At 46.1% G+C, this 22,723-nt stretch overlaps 2 protein-coding genes across 3 annotated transcripts in view; one reads left to right on the plus strand and one right to left on the minus strand.

The window, feature by feature from the left end:
* The window catches only part of LOC132573910 (solute carrier family 22 member 2-like), a 45,818-nt gene extending 41,375 nt beyond the window's left edge, over positions 1-4,443 (plus strand). The window contains exons 9-10 of the mRNA XM_060241863.1: positions 2,218-2,330; positions 4,051-4,443. Of these exons, the coding sequence (XP_060097846.1) occupies positions 2,218-2,330; positions 4,051-4,175 (238 nt within the window). The 3' untranslated portion in view covers positions 4,176-4,443. The remainder of the gene's footprint in view (positions 1-2,217; positions 2,331-4,050) is intronic.
* An 8,888-nt stretch (positions 4,444-13,331) lies between these two features.
* Positions 13,332-22,723, minus strand: part of LOC132586871 (solute carrier family 22 member 2-like) — a 42,782-nt gene continuing 33,390 nt past the window's right edge. Inside the window, exons 9-11 of one of the 2 annotated variants that reach the window (XM_060259011.1) lie at positions 15,190-15,302; positions 13,985-14,084; positions 13,332-13,446 (exon numbers count right to left, since the gene is read on the minus strand). In XM_060259011.1, coding sequence (XP_060114994.1) covers positions 13,383-13,446; positions 13,985-14,084; positions 15,190-15,302 — 277 coding nt within the window. In that variant the 3' untranslated portion in view covers positions 13,332-13,382. The remainder of the gene's footprint in view (positions 13,447-13,984; positions 14,085-15,189; positions 15,303-22,723) is intronic. The other variant, XR_009556392.1, reaches the window with a different exon arrangement.

Here is a 22,723-nt window from a genome sequence, read left to right on the forward strand (position 1 = left end):
GCTCGCTTCCCCCGAGCCCTGCCGCCATAAGCCTCAAGGGGGCTCATTTTGCGGCATCTCCCGGCGGGAGGGTGGCACCCGCACGGGACACATATCAAATGAAAGAGGGGGCACAGGGCTATCAGAAACAGCCAGCGGAGGGAGTCGGGAGACCACCCCACTGCGGGATCCACACCCCGAAAGTGATGAAGGTGGCGCAGATAGAGCCAACAGAGCAAACAGGACAAAATAAATAGGCTGCATTATGCAGCACAGTTGAGAAAGTGCCTTATCCCATATACTGATGAAGTAAATACAGGATCTGAGAACAAAATTGCACCAGAAGACACAAACACAAAGCTCCCTTACACTGAATCAGTGCTTGGGTCCACGAAAGTCAGTATTGTCTAGTCCAGTCACAAACACAAAGCTCCCTTACACTGAATCAGTGCTTGGGTCCACGAAAGTCAGTATTGTCTAGTCCAGTCACAAAGCTCCCTTACACTGAATCAGTGCTTGGGTCCACGAAAGTCAGTATTGTCTAGTCCAGTCACAAACACAAAGCTCCCTTACACTGAATCAGTGCTTGGGTCCACGAAAGTCAGTATTGTCTAGTCCAGTCACAAACACAAAGCTCCCTTACACTGAATCAGTGCTTGGGTCCACCAAAGTCAGTGTTGTCTACTCCAGGGGTGGCCAGAGGGAGGGAGGGAGGAAGGAGGGAGGGAAGGAAGGGAGGAGGGAGGGAGGGAAGGAAGGAAGGAAGGAAGGAAGGAAGGAGGGAGGGAGGGAGGGAGGGAGGAGGGAGGGAAGGGAGGAGGGAGGGAAGGAAGGAAGGAAGGAGGGAGGGAGGGAGGGAAGGAGGGAAGGAAGGGAGGGAGGGAAGGAAGGAAGAAAGGAGGGTGGGAGGGAAGGAAGGAGGGAAGGAAGGAAGGGAGGAGGGAGGGAGGGAAGGAAGAAAGGAGGGTGGGAGGGAAGGAAGGAGGGAAGGAAGGGAGGGAGGAGGGAGGGAGGGAAGGAGGGAAGGAAGAAAGGAAGGAGGGAGGGAAGGAGGGAAGAAGGGAGGGAAGGAAGGAAGGAAGGGAGGGAAGGAAGGAGGGAGGGAAGGAAGGAGGGAAGGAAGGGAGGGAAGGAGGGAAGGAAGAAAGGAAGGAGGGAGGGAAGGAAGGAAGGAAGGAGGAAAGGAGGGAGGGAGGAAGGAAGAAAGGAAGGAGGGAGGGAGGAAGGAGGGAGGGAAGGAAGGGAGGAGGGAGGGAGGAAAGGAAGAAAGGAAGGAAGGAGGGAGGGAAGGAAGGAGGGAGGAAGGAAGAAAGGAAGGAAGGAGGGAAGGAGGGAAGGAAGAGAGGAAGGAGGGAAGGAAGGGAGGAGGGAGGGAAGGAAGGGAGGAGGGAGGGAGAGAAGGGAGGAGGGAGGGAGGGAAGGAAGGAGGGAAGGGAGGGAAGGAAGGCCGCCCCCCCCCCGCTTTCAGCCCTCTCCCTCCCTGCTTACCTTCATCCAGGGCGGGTGGCGGCCTCTCCTCCGGGCGGCTGGTGCTGCTGGCAGCGGCTGCTGCGGAGGCCGGGGAGGGCCTCCGCTGGTCTCTGGAGGGCCTCCAGGGACCAGCGCCGGCCTCTCCGCGACCTCTCCGTGGTCTCTCCGCGGCCTCCGCTGGTCGCTGGAGGCCCTCCAGAGTCTCTGGAGGGCCTCCAGCGACCAGCGCCGACCAGCAGAGGCCTCTCCGTGGCCTCCGCTGGTCGCTGGAGGCCCTCCAGAGACCAGCGGAGGCCGCGGAGAGGCCTCCGCCATCGCCGCCGGGCCCCACGCACGGGCGGGGAAGGCGGCAAGTGAGGGAGGAAGCGTCCCTACTCCCTCCCTCACTCGCCGCCTTCCCCGCCGGCGCCCGCGGCCCACCGCCTCCGGGGCTGGCTAAACCGGGACCTCTAATGGTCCCGGTATAGCCAGCCCGGGAGGCGGGAATAGGGGGCCAGAACCGGGACATTCCCGGGTGCCCGGGACGGTCTGGCCACCCTACACCCTGAAGATTGTTAACTGCTCAGGGAACTGAGGGTGCCAAAGAAAAAGTAACCTTCAATTGTGGAAAGTTTGATTTCCTAGCTGATCTGGAAAATAGATTGAATGTAGACATCTCTTTCTACTCCATACCTAAAAAGCAGGTATTGTGACCAGCTTTGCAGCCTCAGTATTTTTGCTTTGCAAATCATTTATATAATAATATATTATATGTTTCTTTTTACCCAGAAACCTTGGTGTGATGGTCTGTTCTTCCTTATGTGATTTGGGTGGAATAATATCACCATTCGTTGTTTATAGGCTAGCAGAGATCTGGCATGAGCTACCTCTTGTAGTCTTTAGTAAGTATTTTCTAGAATTCTGCTATGGAGTGCTTGGGCATATGAACCATACCTAAATTATAATGGTGTTCAGATATCATGGAGGAATTTTCATTTCATCAGAATGAAAAGAATGAGCTTGTTTACTGTACTTTCCATTCCCTTTTCTCTTGAGTATATAATACAGACTCTGTTATTTTTTAACCTTTTTTCAACATTATTTTAAGTCAGAGATTACAATATAACATAATAGACACAAATAATTGCTATAGAGTCAATAATAGCATTAAAGCAACGTACATTCAGCAGATAAAATTTATATTATATAACCTTTCTAATGACAGTAAATTAAAGTAATAAATATAACCAAGCATTCAATAAATGATGTTCACTGCATCTAGAAGGGAAGCATATTAGTCATATTGAGCCAAGCATTCTAGGAAAGGAAACCAGATAGTTTCAAAGCGAAGAGATAGGTTAGCAGAGTTAGTGTTGGACACAGAGTTTAACAGCCTATCAATTATACAAAACTCTTGAAGTATTAGAAGCCAATTTGTTATTGTCAAGGGTTTGGACAATATCCAGGAAGAAGCAATTAGATGTCTGGCAGCTGCACAGAAATAGTCTAAAAGAGACTTTTTGTTTGATACATTTGTTTATATAAGGCGAAATGACAAAATGTTCCAAGGTTTTACGAAATCCCACAGAAATGATGGGCAAGATCCAGGTTTGCTTACAAGAAGATTTTAAATAAAGCATCAAAGTTACAGAAAATGAAAGCTAAGTTTCCATCAGCTGAACCTTGAACACACATACACACAGTCAAGTTTGCTAGAATCCGAGACTACATGCATGACTAAAACTAGGTGTCGTCTTTTCTAAATGCTGGTTGCCAGTCAAATAATCATTTATTAAGTTATCCCAAACATTTGGATGAGCCAGACCAACATGCACCTGGCTTCCTGTGGGGGAAAGAAACAACCCAGGCTTTGAAGATATGCTCTGCTAACAAGCATGAGAGAGAGGAAAGTTCTCTTGAGAGTGTCTTTAACACTATACTCAGGGCAGCTAAGTAGCATATAACAATCACCCACGCTATACACAAGATGTGGCTGTTTTTTGAAAACAAACTGAGATGTTCAGTTCTGGTTTGGAATCTCCATCTGTAGGCAGAAAACAACAACACATTTATCATTTTGCTCAAGTTGAAAGTCACAACAAACTGATCTGTACCAAAATGGTTTTCAAGCTTCTGCTCTCTGGCTAAAAGTAAGCTGTTATAGAGTACCACTTAAAAGTGGCCAAATTGGTACCTCCCATCTTCCTACAGTTTGCTAACGTGGGTTTGGGAAATTCCTGAAGATGTGGTGGTAATGTGTTGGAAGGGAGTAAGCTCAGTGGGGATCTAAGGCATCTGCCTTTTCCCCTCTACTATTTTTTTTGTTTGTTTATTATGAGGCAAAATAATACACTGGGAGGACAATGTACATTGCAATAGCATATTTTCAATTGTAAATCTTCCTGTGCAGCACCAGTGCCTAGTCTAATGCCCCTGCTCCCTTAAATAATTTTTTTAAAAGGTAGAAGATCCAATCTCCAGTCTCTCATTTAGGTTAACCCTGAGTCCCACTGAGTCGAAAGGGATGCATAGGATTGCTGCTGCCAGTAACTTTTTAAAGTTGCAATGTAATACATTGTATCTTGAATTCTGATTTTTGTCTTTTGTGCATTTCTTTGGTAGCTTTAGTTGGTTTGATTGCTGGTGGATCAGTACTACTTCTACCTGAGACTAAAGGGAGAACCTTGCCTGAAACCATTGAAGATGTAGAAAATTTCCATCAGTATCACACTAGTCACCTTAATTAATAATATGTTGAGTATTATTTTAAAAGTGTTATTTCAAATGCTGTGTGCAAAGAGTCCAACTTTGCTTACAAATGAATGTGCCAAGAAACAACAAACTGAAAGGCCTTGCATGATTCCAAGAATCATTACATTAACAAATGCATATTATTGTCCTCTGTGTCTGTATGTTTTTAAATGGTTTATATGGTTAATGCAGCATGTTACTTAGGAAATTTACATTTAAAACAAAATTAAATGAGACTTCTGAAAAATGAGGCTTTGCTTTACACAATCTGGCTGAGATGCATTTTTTAACAGACATAAATTGATTTACCTGTCTATCAATTTTTATATCATGGACAATTGCCTTCAGGACAGCTAGCAATAATGCATGCATCAAAACATTTCAAATAATAGCAGATATAGTATTAAAAATTAAAAAAAAACCCATAGAGTTCATTGTTCTTCACACTGATTTAGGAGTAATTGTCGGTGCGGGTGTGTGCAGAGTGAGAAGTGAGATATATACAACAGTGAGCTCCAGTAAGGAAGTGAGCCAGACACCTGCAGCTAGTGTTAAAACAGTGTATTTACAGACTATATACAAAGAATCCACTAGTGCAGTAACCAACATCAATCACAGGATCAAAGTGCTCCGCCAGCATACGTTTCTACAATGAGAGCACTGTGCACTGACAGTGCAGTCCATATATATGTCCATCAGCCAATCATGGCAGTCCATAGTCATGCTGACTCAGCAGGTACTTTCCACCTGTCCTCAACCGGCCAGAACCGGCTTGCTAGCAAGGCCACAGTGACCTAGCCTGCCAGCTAGATCACTTGCTGTCACGTTGCAGCTGTCAAACTGTGGAAGGAAGACTTAATAACAACAGTAATCCCCTTTGAAATTACCTACACATATACAGGCTTAGCATCAGAATGTGTAATAGTACTCTTCACCTTTCAAATGTTAGCTGAAATAGAATCATCTAGGGATGCCAGCCTCCAGCTGCGACCTGGGGATCCCCTGGAATTTTATTTATTTACATTAGACTTTTATCCTGCCCTCTCCGCTAGCGGACTCAGGGCAGCTCACAACATTCATTACATGATTTAAAACAATGTCAATAAAATCTACAAAACATTAATACAATTAAAATTTAAAAACTATTTCACGGTGCTTTACCATTACTATGTTGGCGGTTCTGTTTTTCAGACGGTTGGTCACTGGAAACTCTAGCTGATGTCAGGTGGCAGCTTTCTCTTGGTTTAAACATCGAAGGCCTGTCTAAACAATTCGGTCTTACAGGCCCCACGGAATGTAAGAAGGTCCTGCAGGGCCCTTATGGCCTCCAGGAGAGCATTCCATAACTCTGGTGCTGCTACCAAGAAGGCCCTGGCTCGTGTCAAACGCAACCTGGCCTCCTTTGGTCCAGGGGTGGATAGCAAATTTTTTGTCGCTGAATGCAGTGCTCTCTAGGGGATATATGGGGAAAGGCGGTCCTGCAGATAAACAGGTCCCTGACCATAAAGGGCTTTAAAGGTCAATACCAACACCTTGAAACGGACTCGGAACACAATAGGTAGCCAGTGCAGCTCTTTCAGCACTGGCTGAATGTGTTCCCATCGAGGGAGCCTCATTAACAGCCGTGCCGCAGCGTTCTACACTAGGTGTAGTTTACAAGTCAGCGCCAAGGGTAGCCCCATGTAGAGAGCATTACAGTGATCTATTCTTGAGGTGACCGTAGCATGGATCACCATTGCTAAGTCGTTGTGCTCCAGAAAAGGAGCCAACTGCCGCACCTGCCGGAGATTAAAAAATGTGGATCTAATAGTGGTTGCTACCTGGGCCTCCATTGTAAGGGAGGACTCAAGGAGCATGCCCAAGCTCTTGATCTTAGGGGCCGGTATCAGTGGCACCCCATCAAGAGCCGGCAGTTGGACCCCTCCCCTTGGACCACCCCGGCTCAGATAGAGAACCTCCGTCTTCGTCGGATTCAACTTCAGCCGACTCAGCCTGAGCCAAGATGCTACGGCTTGAATAGCCAGGTCCAGATTTTCTGGGGTACAGTCGTACTGGCCACCCATCAATAGATAGAGCTGGGTGTTGTCTGCGTATTGGTGACAACCCAGTCCATACCTCCTGACAATCTGGGCAAGGGGGCGCATATAGATGTTAAATAACAGCGGGGAGAGAACTGCACCCTGAGGCATATCACATGTGAGTGAGTGTCTCTGGGTGACTCCTCCCCTCCCCTATCACCACCCTTTGTCCCCGATCTTGGAGAAAGGAGGTCAACCATTGTAAGGCGGACCCCTGAATCCCCACATCGGCAAGGCAGCCAGTCAGTAGCTGATAATCAACTGTATCAAAAGCAGCTGACAGGTCCAATAATAACAGCATTGCTGAGCCGCCCCGATCCAGATGTCATAAGAGGTCATCCATGAGAGCGACCAGAACCGTCTCCATCCCATGACCTGGTCGAAAGCCGGACTGGAATGGATCCAGTGTGGAAGTGTCCTCCAGGAATCCCTGTAGCTGAATTGCTACTGCCCACTCTATAACCTTACCCAAAAAGGGAAGGTTTGATACCGGCCGATAGCTCGCCAATATGGCCGGATCTGCAGATGGTTTTTTCAAGAGGGGATGGACCACAGCCTCTTAAGGGGTGTGGGAAAGATCCGTCCTGTCAGAGATCTATTGATGATACCTTGCAGTGGTTCACATAGCATCACCTGGCTAGCTTTTATAAGCCAGGACGGGCACGGATCCAACCTACAAGTCGTAGGGCATACAGATAAAAGGATCCTGCCGACTTCCTCTAGGCTGAGTGGACTGAAGGAATCCAGAATTGGACCAGAAGATGCACTCGGTGCCCCAAGTTCTTTCACTATATCAGTTATGGCAGGAAGGTCGTGCCGGAGCGATGACACTTTATCTGCGAAAAAACTCACAAAAGCCTCACAGCCTATTTTCAATTCTCTAATATTTTGTTTACGATGTGGTAAAATTGTTAATGACCGAATTATACTAAACAATTGTGCTGGGCGCGAGGTCGCAGATGCAATCCAGGACGCAAACTAAGTCTTCTTTGTGGCCTGGACTGCCATCTCATAGGTCCGCATAAATGACCTATAAGATGTTCATAGCTTCGTCGCGAGTATGTCGCCATTGTCTCTCTAGTTGTCTTAATTGCCATTTCATTGATCGCAGCTCCAGGGTATACCATGGAGCGGATCATGAACGAGGATGAAGAGGACGTCGGGGGGCGATCTCGTCGATGGCCGTGGAGAGCTGGTTGTTCCAGTTCTCCACCAGTTCATCCAGCAAGTCACCAGAGGGCCAGGGATCCTGCATAGCCACTTGAAGCCGCACAGGGTCCATCTGGCTACATGGGCGAGCTAAAACTTGCTCACCGCCTAAACGGGGTAGAGGTGGCGTATTCACACGAGCCCTCAGGGCATAGTAGTCAGACTATGGCACTGCCTCGGCAGAAATCTGATCCACTCCAACTCCCGCCACAAAGATCAGGTCTAATGTATGCCCAGTCTGGTGCGTAGGCACCGTTACATATTGGGAGAGTCCCAGTGCTGCCACGGAAAGCACTAGGTCCGTCGCCCGAGTGGATGCTGCATCCTCAGCATGGACATTGAAGTCACCCAAGACTATAAGCCGAGGGTGCTCCAGTGCCCAGCCTGCTACAGCCTCCATCAGGGATGGTAGGGCACTGGCTGGTGCGTTAGGCAGACGGTACACCAGCCAGATTGCTAAACTCTCCCCTACATCCTGCACCAGGCCAGCACATTCTATGCCTACGATCTTTGGCGGAGGGAGCGCCCTGAAGGAGCAATCCTCCCGTAAGAAAAAAAGCCACCTCTCCCCCCCACCCGCTAGTCCGAACCTGATGAAGAACGGAGAACCAGGAGTGGCAACTTGGGAGAGAGCCACTACAGCTCATCTCCAGACTGTAGTTTCCCTGGAGAAAACTTTTACTTAATTCACATCAAAGAAGAAGCAGAGTTGGAATTCCTGTTGGTCTGGATGCCGTATTTGACACACAAGAGTCCTTGATACAGCTCTGACCTGGATAACCCAGGCAAGTATGATCTTGTCAGATCTGAAAGCTATGCACAATCAACCCTGGCAAGAACCTGGATGGGAGACCTCCAAGGAATACCAGGGCCAGGATGCAGAGGCAGGCAAGCAGGTCACCTCTCTGAAATGTCGAAGCTCCACTAGGGGTCACTAGAAGTCAGCCATGACTTCCAGGCATGCACACACATATGTATGCGCACACACACAAACAAACAAATGGGGCTGCGGGGGAGGGGGCGGCCAAAGGTGGGTGGCCTGGTTAAGGACAGGCCATGGCCCAGTTCCAGTCTGTGGCCCGGGGGTTGAGGACCCCTGATCTAGTAGAATCAGGTTCAACTCCTCCTTCTGCCATGGAAACTTATTGGATGACCTTGGGCCAGTCACACTATTTCATCCTAAACTACCTAACACAGTTCTTGTGATGGTAAAACAGAAGACAGGACAATGGTGTCAGCTGCTTTGGGTCCCCATTGTGGAGAAAGAAGAGGTATAAATGAAGTAAATAAATGATAAATGTAGCTGAAGATACTGGGCAGATCAAAGATAGGATAGGTGGTGGGTGGAGAAGGAAGCAGGGACAGGGGAGATGACAGCAGAAAAAGGAAATAGAGGGGGAAGGGGATACAGGGTAAAGTGAGGTGGCCTCACAGGTGTTTGTGGGTTCCCCACTGTAAAACTGGCCCTGGACCCAATGGCTGGCACCGTACAACTCACAGGAAGAGGTTGCCAAGAGACGAGAAGGAGGGAAAGCTGAAAATGGGGAGGGGGGCTTGACTTGATTGATAGGAAGTGAGAAGGAAGCAGGAAAAGGGGAGAGGATATGGGGTTGCCAGGAGGAAGGAAAGAGGATTTAGTGTAGGGAGGAGGGATACAAGGGAAAGAGAAGTGCTCAGCGCAAGTCCTTGTGGGTTTGTTACTGTGAAATTGAGCCCAGCCTAATGTCCAGCAATGTGCAACTGGGCCATAGTTTTCCTAAGTAGAAACTTTCACAGGGAGAGAAAAAGGGAAAGCTGGAGGGGCCATTTGGGAGGAAGGAGAGAAGGAAGCAAAAAAAAAAAAAGTGAAATAAATAAATAATAAAATAACTTTTTATTTATACCCTGCCCTCCCTGCCTAGGCAGGCTCAGTTATGGGGACTTTCATAGAAGGGAAATATGGAGGAGGGAGGTGAAGGGGAAAATGAGATGTCCCCTATGAGTTCTTCAGGTCTCTTCAGGGCTTTTTTAGTCAATCCTCCAAGAGCGTACAGGGCTTACTGTAAGCTCCAGGATGATTGGCTGCATCAGGGGTGTGTGGCCTAATATGCAAAGGAGTTCCTGCTACAAAAAAAGCCCTGGGTCTCTTACTTATTGCCACTGAAAGGACAAAGGCATATCCATTCATTTTGATGTCCAAATAACCTTCTTGCACCTTTGGCAATAATATCTAAACTATGGTGGAACCTTCCATATGATAGTTGATCTGTATCAGTAGGTATCTGAAGTATCAGACAATGTAGGAGGTCCACATTTAATAAGCTTTGGATTTGCTCAACATTTGTGGATAGATCTGCGCTATACGCTTCACATCCAATCACTTTGATTGTAGGCATTGATAGGCTGTGAGGCATTTGCGAGATATTTTGCAGATAAAATCTCGTTGCTCCGCCAAGACCTGCCTACCACCTTGGATACAGTGAGTGAAATTGAGGCTCCGTGCCTGTCTTCAGGTTTAGTGCTGGACCACTTCGACCCGCTCAGCCTGGAGGAAGTCGACAGAATCCTCTCCGCTGCTCGCCCGACAACATGCGATCTGGACCCCTGCCCCTCTTGGCTGATTAAATCCTGCCAGGGGGAGCTTAGATGTCCTTTACGGGACATCATAAATAGGTCCCTCTTAGAGGGGCAATTTCCAACACCCCTAAAAGAGGCCTTGGTCCGCCCTCTCTTGAAAAAAGCTACAGCAGACCCGGCCGAATTGGCGAACTATCGACCGGTGTCTAATTTACCGTTTTTAGGTAAAATTATTGAGAGGGCTGTGGCGCAGCAGCTTCAGAGGTTTCTGGATGACGCTTCTGTCCTGGACCCATGTCAGTCAGGCTTCCGGCCGGGCCATGGGACGGAGACGGTGCTGGTCGCCTTAGTGGATGACCTCCAACGGCAACTGGATCGAGGCGGCGTTGCAGTGCTGATGCTGTTAGATCTGTCGGCTGCATTTGATACAGTCGACCATCGGCTACTGACGCGCCGCCTCGCCGACATTGGGGTTGAGGGGTCGGCCCTGCAATGGCTTTCCTCCTTTCTCCTAGGTCGGGGACAGAGGGTGGCTATTGGGGGAGAACGATCCCGGAGGCGCACACTGGATTGTGGGGTGCCTCAGGGAGCAGTTCTCTCCCCGATGTTGTTCAACATCTATATGCGCCCCCTCGCCCAGATTGCCCGGCGGTTTGGGCTGGGTTGCCATCAATATGCAGACGACACCCAGCTCTATCTGCTAATGGACGGCTGGCCCAACTCCGCACCAGGGAATCTCGACCGGGCTTTACAGGCTGTCGCGACATGGCTCAGGCTGAGCGGGCTGAAGCTGAACCCAGCGAAGACAGAGGTCCTGTGCGTGGGCCGCGGCGCCCTGGGAAGGGAAATAGCTCTCCCGGCCTTCGACGGTGCGCTATTGAAAGCAGCGCGCCAGGTAAAGAGCCTAGGTGTTTTACTGGAGCCTTCACTATCAATGGAGGCCCAGATAGCAGCCACTGCCAAGTCAGCATTCTTCCATCTGAAGCGGGCAAGGCAGTTGGCCCCTTTCCTCGAGCGCCGGGACCTCGCAACGGTGATCCACGCAACGGTCACCTCAAGACTAGACTACTGTAATGCCCTCTACTTGGGGCTACCTCTGTGCCGGACTCGGAAGCTGCAGCTAGTGCAGAACGCGGCGGCCAGGCTGTTGTTGGGACTTCCAAAACGGGAGCATATACAGCCGGGGCTACGTGAACTGCACTGGCTGCCAATTATATACCGAGTCCAGTACAAAGTGTTGGTCGTTACCTTTAAAGCCTTATATGGCCGAGGACCCACCTACCTGAGGGACCGTCTTTCCCCATACGAACCCCAGAGAGCACTGAGGTCAGTCGGGAAAAATCTGATGACCATCCCCGGGCCGAAGGAGATTAAACATCAGAGCACCAGAGTACGGGCATTCTCGAGTGCGGCTCCTACTCTGTGGAACCGACTCCCCGAGGAGGTGCGGGCCCTGCGGAACCTTGAGCAGTTCCGCAGGGCCTGCAAGACCGTCCTTTTTAAACTGGCACACCCGGACTGTTAGGAAGATCAAGAATTAAGGAGCCGCCAATGCGGTCTGAAGATTCACACCGCAGAATAATTATATCATTGAACTGGTTTTTAATGTTAGTAGTTTTATTGTTGATGTTTTATATTGTTGGATTTAAATGTTTTTATAATATCACTGTATGTTTTGTAATATGCTGTTAGCCGCCCTGAGCCCGCTAAGGTGGGGAGGGCGGGATAGAAATAAAATTTATTATTATTATTATTATTATTATTTTATGCAAAAAAAGGGATGATAATGCTTGTTAATGCTTTATGATGGCTGTGAATATTTATTTATTTATTTCTGTGAATTTATATTCCGACCTTTCCCCTAAGGGCTCAGGGCAGATTCCAGCATATTTTAACTGTTTGTTAAAAACCAACAATAGTTAAACAGTAAAACAGTTGTAAATTAAAACATATTAAAATTTTAAGACAGTTGAGCCGATAGCTCAGATTTAACTTAAGTTAAGGCAGTGTGGATAAGGTAGACACTTAATTTAGGTGTTCGAAAGATGCCAACTATATCGGCCCGATTTCTTCCAGTCCAGTTGGTAGTCATTCGGTGTTGGGAGGCCAGCTATATCCCCCTTTCAATTTATGTAATGCCTCTGGGAATGGATTTGATGTAGGGTAGATGGTTTGTTGTCTTTGGTTCTCCAACTATGTTTTGCCTGTGTATTTGTGAATAAAGCAACTATTACAAAGACACTAGAAGACTCCAGTGATTTCTACCCTCCTTAGGCAACACATTTTGGCCTGTGCTAGACCACAAAACTTCACACTGCTCAGAGAAGGGGGCAAGCACAACAATGGGATAAAACAGATAGATAGACTCAAAATATTTGCTGGACCACAAATTCTTGGAAATTGTATCCAGTGCATAGCCAAATGGTAACAATTGCTTCCCTTAGTTTTAGGGATTGCTTATTTTGGCTGATCAAATGCACTGTAAAGAAGCCTTCCGTTTTCACTTCCCATTTCTCATTATGGGTGAGAGTGTTGTTACAACCATGTCTGGTCTTCCTTGCTGTTATGTGGGTGTAGATCTTTCCTTTGCTAATGTTCTTCTTACAGTCTTTCATCTAAAATACATAATCTGAAAGATTACCTTTCTTTTTTTTCTCATAAATATCTTACTTTCAGCCATCTTTTCCTTAAGGCCTTTTTTAAAAAAACATGTTGAACATGAGATTTCAAAAATTTGCCATAATGATCTTCCACAAGGCCAATTATCATTTTTAACCCTACATTCAAGACCTGTATTTGTGCAGCTGTTTCACTGATTGTATCAGAATTACGGTACCCTTAAATGTGAATCTGATTACATATGATGTGAAATGGTCTGGAGAAAAATAGGGGATCTTAATAATTGTTGAACAAATGCTTTATTCTTTAACAAGATGATTGGATGGGTGGTGGCTGGACAATATCTTCCTTCTGTACATCATAGTCATAATTCTAAAACTGACCCCATGCAGCAGGCAACTTACAAGTGCATGTGTGAGTAACTTCATGGAAGACCCAGAATTCATCTGAGGACTGTGTATGGTAACTTAAACTCTCAACAACCACTGTAATATTTTATTCAAGCACTCAGATGGTTCCAAGCAGCTCTGGAACAACATCAGGAGATATTCTATACAGTTCTCATCAGCAAAGCATTCTTTGAACAATCACTGCAGTAATGAACAAAGAATCAAACTTGAACAAAGAACCAAAAGGTGACAGAATGTTTAAAGGACTATTACAATTTACATGTATCCACACATTCTCCATTTTTTTCTTTCATGTGTCATCAAGAGAACATCCAGGCAAAAGCAACTATTCTTAGTTCTTCATATCTGAGCTTCGAACATGGAGATAAATCATTTTTTCTTTATGCTTTCCTTGCCTGTGGGAATAAATCCAAAAAGCTAGGGTCAAAGTAAAAAATAAATTGGTCTCTGATATCCAAAGAACTTCCAGTTATCGTATCTTTTGAATAAGGTAGCTGGTACTGGTACCAACTTCAAAGCAATTGCCTCAGTGAAGCAGAGAAACTTTATATTCAAGCATGAATATAGTGCCTGTCACTCTGGACACTTCCTGACCAAATGAAATATAAGAATAAAATAAAACCCACAGTTTTTATTTCTATTTTAAAGTTTTGTTTTGTTTTGTTTTTAAAAAGCTGCCCAATTAATTGGAGGCTTATTTTTTAGTCTTCAAAAGGTTTTTAATAGATTATTCAACAAAATTTGTAGCTCTACAGGAAAAAAATGTTTTATTTTCTTTGCTCTTGCTCTCTAATAATGTGGTGCCCCCAATTGTTTCTTCTCTTTTTCAACAATTTCTCCTTCTGGTTACACATACTTGTGTCCTGTGATATTTAGAACATTTTGTTCTTTGTTAATGCCTTTCTCTTTAGGATAAGTTCTACAAGCCCATACCTGTGCATATTTTCAGCTTCTTCAATAGTTTCTGGTAATGTTTTTCCTTTCGTTTCAGGTAAGAGCAACACCAAGCCACCATCAATAAGGCCAACCACAGCTTCAAACAAAGTACAAACAAAAGTTCAGATGAAAACATGCTGTATGGAGTGCACTATATTAGCTGGCACTAATAGGACTGCCTCTTCCTGTTAGCCCCCTCATGTCCCCTCCAGTCAGCACCATGGGTAGGGATGGGCACAAACTAGGAAAATGTGGTTTGTTCCATGGTTTATGAGCCATGAACCATCATGAACATTGAGACTCCAAATGTTAGATTCATGATGTGGTAGAATAGCCCTCTTGGCATGCTAGAGACACCAAGTTTGCAAGGGGTCTCCAGCTAACTCTTCTCTACCTGCCCCTCCAAGTTTGGTGAGGATTGGATTTATGGAGTTCAACTTATAGCCTCCGAAAGAAGGTGCCTCCATTCTCCATTGTTTCCAATGGATAGGAAAAAGCAAAAAAGGCAAGGGCAATAGAAGTCCAGTAGAACAGAATCAAAGTCCCAGAGAATCTCTGCAGTAGAAACTGGAGGTGGAGGGCATTTATGCAAGCCCAGCAGAACCAATGCAATGAACAGAGTGCCCAGCAATACTGGCACAATCAAAGAGTGCCCAGTGGAACCCAGTGCTGATGTAGCAATGCCAACTTAATCACAATCCAAGCAGGGGGCATTTTTACAAGCCCAGCAGAACCAGTATAATGTGTCTAGCAGTACCAGTGCAATCACAGAGGGCCCAGCAGAACCCAGTGCCACTTAAAAGGACTGATCTCAAAGCTCACAGTCACAAATCCAAGCAAGGGGGGATTTTGAAAGCTCTGTGCAAGAAAATGGAAAAGGAGCACAAAGGAACACTGGCAAAGGAGGCACAAAAACACACCACCCCTCTTGAATCTGACAAGAAGAATGATAAACATTTTGACTGAGGGGAGACAGTCTGTGTGGAAATATATCCACACACAAACCACATGAACTGCTCTTTTCTGTTGCTACAAACAGACTGCATATTCACCTGTTATTCATGAGTCAGTTCCTATGTGAACCTATTCACCACAATTTGGTACTTGCACCTGTAGTGTCTACAGCACAGTGTTCTACAACAAATTACCTGTATATTTTTGGTTCCTTCAGTCAACCTAAAAGAACATAATAAGATTCTTACCAAATACTACTAGTGGTAACTCATGCCAGATATCTGCCAGTCGATAGACAAGAAATGGGGTTATGATTCCACCAATATCACACATGGAGGAGCAGACGAGAACTCCCAGGTTCCTGAAATTTTCACACATAATTTAGTTATGCATACTATTCAGTGCCAAGAGGAAATTATGCCTATTTATTTCTATGGGCTTAGATTGAAGTAACTCTGACTGGGATCATACTGTTAGTTCTGTTAAATGATAACCTATCTTTCAGCCCATTTTTAAATTTGGGCTGAAGAACTGACCTGTCCTTCTCCTGTCCATATAAGTTGCTCATGCAGCTCACTAGAAAGCCACCTCCAGATGTTAAGCTGAGGAAGGAGTCTGAGCGGAGAAGATGATGAGGATGGGGGTACCGGGGGAAGGATAGGATGTTGAGGCAGAGTTGAAGGGAAAGGGATGTAGAGCCTAGAGATGGGACACAGTAAAGGAGTAGGCATGTGTTGTTTGAGTGAGAGACATGAGGGTTAGACAGAGCCGATAGAGGAGGGCAGAATGATTGGGAGGAAAGAGGTTAGAAATGGGCAATAGAAGGGACAAACGAAGGAGGGTTTTGAATAAGATTGAAAGTTTTCAGGAGGGAAAGGGCTTGAGTGTTCCCAGTCAGTGCCATAACTAGCTATTTCTATGCTGAGAGATCCTCAGGTCCTCTTTTCTGATTAACATCTACATCATATATGGGGGGGAGGGTCATCAGACGATTTGGGCTATGATTCAACAGGATACAGATGACACAGATCTATATCTGTTTTCAGTGGATTTGAAAAGCAAATATGACTTGAGACCAACATATATGAAGGACTGACTATTCCTTTATGAACCCACTGGACCACTGTGACCATCTTCCAAGGACCTACTTCCTTGTTTAAGTTGGTGGCAATCCAGGAGAGGGCCTTCTGAGTTGCAGCACTAAAACTCTGGAGTTCTCTCCCTAGGAAGACTCATCTGTTCCCTTCTGTTTCTCTCTTATACTAGTCAGTGAAGTCTTTTTTGTTTCATTTGGTGTTCTCTCAGTCATCCTTCCTTCCTGCCCTATGTTTCATTTTTTTAATGTGTATATCAGTTTAGGATTTAATCATTTTAATCATTTGTTTTAATGCTTTTTAAGATGTGATTTTATTATGTATGGTTTTTTTTGTTAGGCACCTTGGTGGCCCTGAAAAGTGGGGCATAAATCTTGTAAATAAATCTCTCGGCTTGGCTTCGCGAACGAAGATTTAAGAAGGGTGCAATAGTCCACGTTTGCTGCAGGCTCGCTGGTGGCTGACAAGACCAATGTGGGACAGGCAGGTCCGGCCACAGCGGCTGCAGGGAAAAGTCTGATTTAGGGTTGGTCCTGTAGCAGTGCGATTCTTCCTCAATCTCCTTTTGTCCTCAAGACCAGCTATGCGTGTGTTCTCAAAGGAAGAGACAGCCTGGTGGATGGTGTGCCTCCATGCTTTGCGATCTGAGGCTAGGTCAGACCACTGGTGATGGTTGATGTGACAGGTGCTAAGGGATTTCTTCAAGGAGTCCTTGTACCTCTTCTTTGGTGCCCCTCTATTTCGATGGCCGGTGGAGAGTTCGCCATACAGGGCAATCTTGGGAAGGCGGTGGTTTTCCATCCTAGAAATATGCCCTGCCCAGCGCAGCTGCGTCTTCAACAGCAGTGCCTCGATGCTGGTAACCTCTGCCCACTTGAGGACTTCAGTGTTGGTCACAAAGTCACTCCAGTGGATGTTGAGGATGGTGCGAAGGCAGCGCTGATGAAAGCGCTCAAGGAGTCGCAGGTGATGACGGTATAAAACCCACGATTCGGAGCCATAGATGAGGGTTGTCATCACAACCGCTTTGTAAACATTGATCTTTGTGCGTTTGTTCAGATGCTTGTTGCTCCACACTTTTTTGTGCAGTCGGCCAAATGCACAGTTTGCCTTTGCCAGCCTGTTGTCAATCTCCTTGTCGATCTTGGCATCTGAGGAGATGATGCACCCCAGGTAGCTGAACTGCTGGACTGTCTTCAGAACTGATTCACCCACAGTGATGCAGGGAGGTTGATAATCTTCCTGGGGTGCAGGCTGGTGGAGAACTTCTGTCTTCTTCAGACTAACTTCTAGGCCGAATAGCTTGGCAGCCTCTGCAAAGCAGGACGTCATATGCTGCAGAGCTGATACCGAGTGGGAGACGAGTGCAGCATCATCAGCAAACAGTAGCTCTCGGATGAGTTTTTCCATTTTCTTGGAGTGTGCCTTTAGTCGCCTCAGGTTGAACAGGCTGCCATCGGTGCGATAGCGGATGTAGACACCATCGTCCTCATCTAGATCTACTGCGGCTCTTTGAAGCATCATGCTAAAGAAGATCGTAAAGAGAGTTGGCGCGAGAACGCAGCCTTGCTTTACACCTGTGCCTATTGGGAAGGGCTCCGAGAGGTCGTTGCAGTGTCTGACTTGGCCTCGCTGGTCTTCGTGTAGCTGGATGATCATGCTGAGGAACCTTGGGGGACATCCTAAACGTTCCAAGATTTGCCACAGGCCTTTCCTGCTAACGGTATCGAAAGCTTTGGTAAGGTCGACAAAAGTCACATACAGACCCTTGTTCTGTTCCCTGCATTTCTCTTGGAGCTGCCTGAGAACAAATACCATGTCGGTGGTGCTCCTGTTAGCTCTGAAGCCGCACTGGCTCTCTGGGAGGAGTTCTTCTGCAATGGTGGGCACCAGTCTGTTCAGGAGTATTCTGGCAAGGATTTTGCCTGCGATGGAGAGCAGGGTTATCCCCCGGTAGTTGGAGCAGTCTGACTTTTCCCCTTTGTTCTTGTATAGGGTGATGATGATTGCATCGCGAAAGTCCTGTGGTAATTTGCCTTGTTCCCAGCAGGTGACAAGTACTTTGTGAAGTGAGCTATGTAGTACTGTGCCCCCATGTTTCCAGATCTCTGGTGGAATTCCATCAACTCCTGCTGCCTTGCCACTTTTCAGTTGCTTGATGGCTTTAACAGTCTCTTCTAGGGTGGGGATCTCATCCAACTCTGTTTTCACCGGTTGAAGTGGGGTGAGGTGGATTGCTGAATCTTGAACTACGCGGTTGGCACTGAAGAGAACCTGAAAATACTCCGACCACCGGTTCAGTATGGATGCCTTGTCTGTGAGGAGCACTTGGCCGTCTGCACTATGCAAGGGACTCTGAGCCTGATATGATGGACCATATACTGCCTTCAGGGCTTCGTAGAACCCTCTTAAATCACCAGTGTCTGCACACAGCTGGGTTCTCTCTGCAAGCTTGGTCCACCACTCGTTCTGAATGTCTCGAAGCTTGCGCTGGAGGTTGCTACATGCAGCGCGAAAGGTTGCTTTTTTCCCAGGACAGGAGGGCTGAGCAAGATGTGCTTGGTAGGCAGATCTCTTTTTTGCCAGTAATTCTTGGATCTCTTGATTGTTCTCATCAAACCAGTCCTTGTTCTTCCTTGTGGAGAACCCGAGGACTTCTTCAGAGATCTGCAGGACGGTAGTTTTTAGGTGTTCCCAGAGTGCTTCTGGAGAAGGGTCTGTGGGGCAACTGAGGTCCTCAATTCTTGACTGGAGTTTTGCCTGGAAGGCAGCTTTAACTTCGGCTGACTGGAGGCTGCCAACCTGAAACTTCCTCCGAGGGATACCTCCTCTCCTGGGTGTGGGTTTAAAGTGAAGACGGAGATTGCAGCGTACAAGACGATGATCCGTATGACATTCTGCGCTGGGCATTACTCGGGTGTGTAAGACATCTCGAAGGTCTCTCTGGCGCACCAGAATGTAGTCGATAAGGTGCCAATGCTTGGACCGTGGGTGCATCCAGGTTGTCTTCAGACTGTTCTTCTGCTGGAAGATAGTGTTGGTGATGGTGAGCTGGTGCTCCATGCAGAATTCTAGCAGGAGGCGCCCGTTGTCATTGCAGTTGCCAATGCCGTGTTTGCCAAGTACTCCTTTCCAGGCTTCCGAGTCTTTACCTACTCTGGCATTGAAGTCGCCAAGGATGATCACCTTGTCCTCTGTAGGGGTCTTCCGTACGAGGTTGCGTAGATCAGCATAGAACTTGTTCTTTTCTGCAGGATCTGCTTGAAGGGTTGGGGCATACACACTGAAGAGTGTTGCATGCTGCTTGTTTTGAAGTGGGAGGCGCATGGACATGATGCGATCTGAGTGACCTGTTGGCAGGTTTTCGAGTTTGGAGGCAATGGAGTTCCTGACCATGAAGCCAACGCCAGAAAGGCGGCTCTCAGCCTTTGACTTACCCGACCAGTAGAGGGTATAGCCAGCACCGTGTTCTTGAAGACTACCTTCCTCAGGGAAACGGACCTCACTGAGAGCTGCTATGTCGATATTCAACCTGAGAAGTTCGTGGGCAACTAGAGCAGAGCGTCGTTCAGGGCGACCACTGTCTACTGTGTCAAGCATGGTTCTGATGTTCCAACACGCAAGCTTTAGTCTTTGCACACTTTGTGAGGCAGGTGCATGCCTTTTCTTTGTTGTTATTTTTCGACCGCAAGTAAGGATGCCCGTCGACCGCGGCTAGCCAACTGGGGTGGGGGAGACGAGCTTTGTTTAGGCCACCTTTTCTAGGCCCCTCTCCGTGTGGAGCAAGCAGTGCTGTCCCTAGATAAGGCTGCTTGGTCGTTCAGGGTGCTGCCGAAAGATGCTTTCGTCTCCGGGTTAGCATCAGGCGACCAATATCCTGAACCGCCTACATGCAGGATCGGGACTGCGGCTTCCAGTGGCACCTTCCACCTGCCGTTTCGCCCCTTGCCTATCGCTGCAGGACTTGATGCGTTGTGGGTTGTGTGTGTGGATATGCCCTTCAGGCCTGCGCAGAGGAATTTTTTAGGTGAAGCGCAGTGTGCGCGGTACTGGCTCCACCCTTTCACCTGGGGGTCATCTGCCATGGCCCAGTAAGCCGGGACGCCGGCAGTGAGTCCTCCAGGTGGTAGGTGTTACATTAACGAGCTCTATCTGCCCGGGTTTGATGTTAGAGTTTTCCTTCTCTTAGGCTGGCGAAGTTGGTGGGCCCAGCCTGCCCATCCGGTTATACCGCCGGACAATTCGGTCGCACCATGACGTAGCAAACTCTGTGAAAACGGGGGGGACCAGCGAGAAGGTGTTGCTACGGATGCAGTAATGCAGGAGAGGCCATTGCAGTGACCATCTGCCAGGCATAGCCAGACAGTGACCACGCGGCGTTCACTACACCGGGAGAGGAGAGGCTATGTATTGCGCATGCACTTTCCCTGGGGGGGTAGGATTCCCAGAGGGAGCCCACCCCCCACCCCCCCCAAAATAAATAAATATATATAATAAATAATTATTAAATAAATAAATATAATAATTAAATAAATAAATAAATAAATATAATAATTAAATAAATAAATAAATAAAATAAATAAATATAATAATTAAATAAATGTAAATAAATAAATATAATAATTAAAAGCAGTGATGCTTTAGAGGAAGGTGTCACTGAATTGTTACAATACCAAGCGGCCTTTATTTTTGTGGATGCAGAAAAAGCCTTTGATAATGTGAAATGGGCATTTATGATTAAATGTTTGGAGAGGATAGCTTGTGGCAATCAATTTAATCAATGTGTGCAAGCTATTTATACAGAACAGAAGGCTAGAATTATGAATTGAGCACTGATGGATCAAATTAAGATTGAGAAGGGAACAAGACAGGGCTGCCCGCTGTCACCTTTACTTTTTATTCTGATGTTAGAATATTTAAATTAACAAATATGGTCTGATAAAGAAATAAAAGGAATTGACTCATTCTAGGTTTTGGCATCTCGAGCTTGGTGGGGTCCACGGAGCTCGTCTTTGGTGGTCCCCCAAACCGGGTGGTAGGAGGGGTGCCACAGCTGTGGCATCTTGAGGGGGAACCTGGAGGGGTCTCCTGACAGCAAGGGGTGTTACAGGATCCAGGGAAACAGTGGTGGCTGGTCCCTGTTCCTCCTGTCCACTCCGATGCTCCACCACCACAGTCGCCATGATGGCAGCAAGAGGTGAATACCTGACTGCTTTCTTCTTCTAGCAAGCTTTTAATACATCATTCTTCTGCCTTAATCACTGAAATACTACCATGCAAGTAAGTCTATTTTTTAATACTACTGACTAATGGATCTTCTACTATAATGCCAATTGGGAATGTTCAAAAAAGGGGGGAAGAGGAGGATATCCCCCCTTTCCCACAAGGGAGGCTTCAAAAAGACAAAGAACAAGCTTAAGAATTCTCAATAACTTAAATTGGACTGAACATAGATATTCGAACGGATTTGGCTTACAATTAAACAAGCTCTAATGAGAACATTATTTTATTACAATACGATCTGAATAAAAGCTGAATATACCTTTAAGAGAAATGCATTTGATATTTGATTGGGACTGAAACGATTACAACTGGAATGTAAGAGAAAAGCACATGGCTGGAGATTTAGAAAGATAGACTATCTGGGACTATCTGGGAGTTATTTTTTAACTTTGATTATCAGACTGAGTTATACTGTGGAGAAGATGGCATTGCAACTTGAAGCGGTTGATAAAAAAGATGTTATGGTTACTATATTCTCCTTAAAGCAGGAAATTGGTCTGCTGGCAGAGTTGATACAAAACAGGGTGGAAACTTTTATTTTGAAATATAGCGAAACTGAAAATATACATGAGTGGAATGGTAAAGAGACCCCAATGAGGTCTACGGAATCAAGAGAAGTGAACAGAGGTCCGTTGGGAAAGGAGCTGAAAGAAATCAAAATGGAGACATTGTACACAATTACAAAGAGGAGGCGGAAATCAAGATTGATAAAAGTTTTTACAGAAGGAAGTGATGACATGGAGGCCTCATCACTTTTAGCAAAACGGATGAATGTGCCAAAGGGAGAAGAGGCAGACTTCATCAAGAAGATCAAGACTTGGAAAGCTTTAAAAAAGAAGGGATTATAAACTGTTTCTCTTTTACGTAATTGATCAACATTGAATTAATAAAAGGAAACTGGCATGCAACTTTGAAATGACAAGCGAAGTTTTTAGAATCTGGATGTTTCTCTGTTATTTTCATTTATGGATTGTATATTTTTAAAGCTAAATAGAGCAATTTAATACAGAGTGGGTTATAGAGATTGTATGAGTTCTTCCCTAAGCAAAAATAAATAAGTGTGGGAAATGAGGCTGTTACTGCTTATCAAACTTGTTTTTCTTAGAGTAATATGAAAATAGAAGTTATAATCTCCAAAAGTTTTTAAAGAATCTTAAATATTCAAATAGACAAACAAGTAATTTGGGTCAATTTATAATAAGGTAGATAATATAGATATTTTATTTGTTTAAAGATCTGCTCCTGATATTTTTGACTTGAGAATCTGTTTATATTGAAAGAAAGTATTGTGTTTTCTGTTTTTCTTCTTTCTCTTCTGCTAGAAATAATTAAGTTAGTATTAAGGATAAAGAAATTTTATTCATCTTTTCTGCTTATGTTTATTTTCAATATTGTCAAATTAACT

The sequence above is a fragment of the Heteronotia binoei genome, chromosome 1, assembly GCF_032191835.1.
Source record: "Heteronotia binoei isolate CCM8104 ecotype False Entrance Well chromosome 1, APGP_CSIRO_Hbin_v1, whole genome shotgun sequence".
In the NCBI taxonomy this organism is placed as follows: Eukaryota; Metazoa; Chordata; class Lepidosauria; order Squamata; family Gekkonidae; genus Heteronotia; species Heteronotia binoei.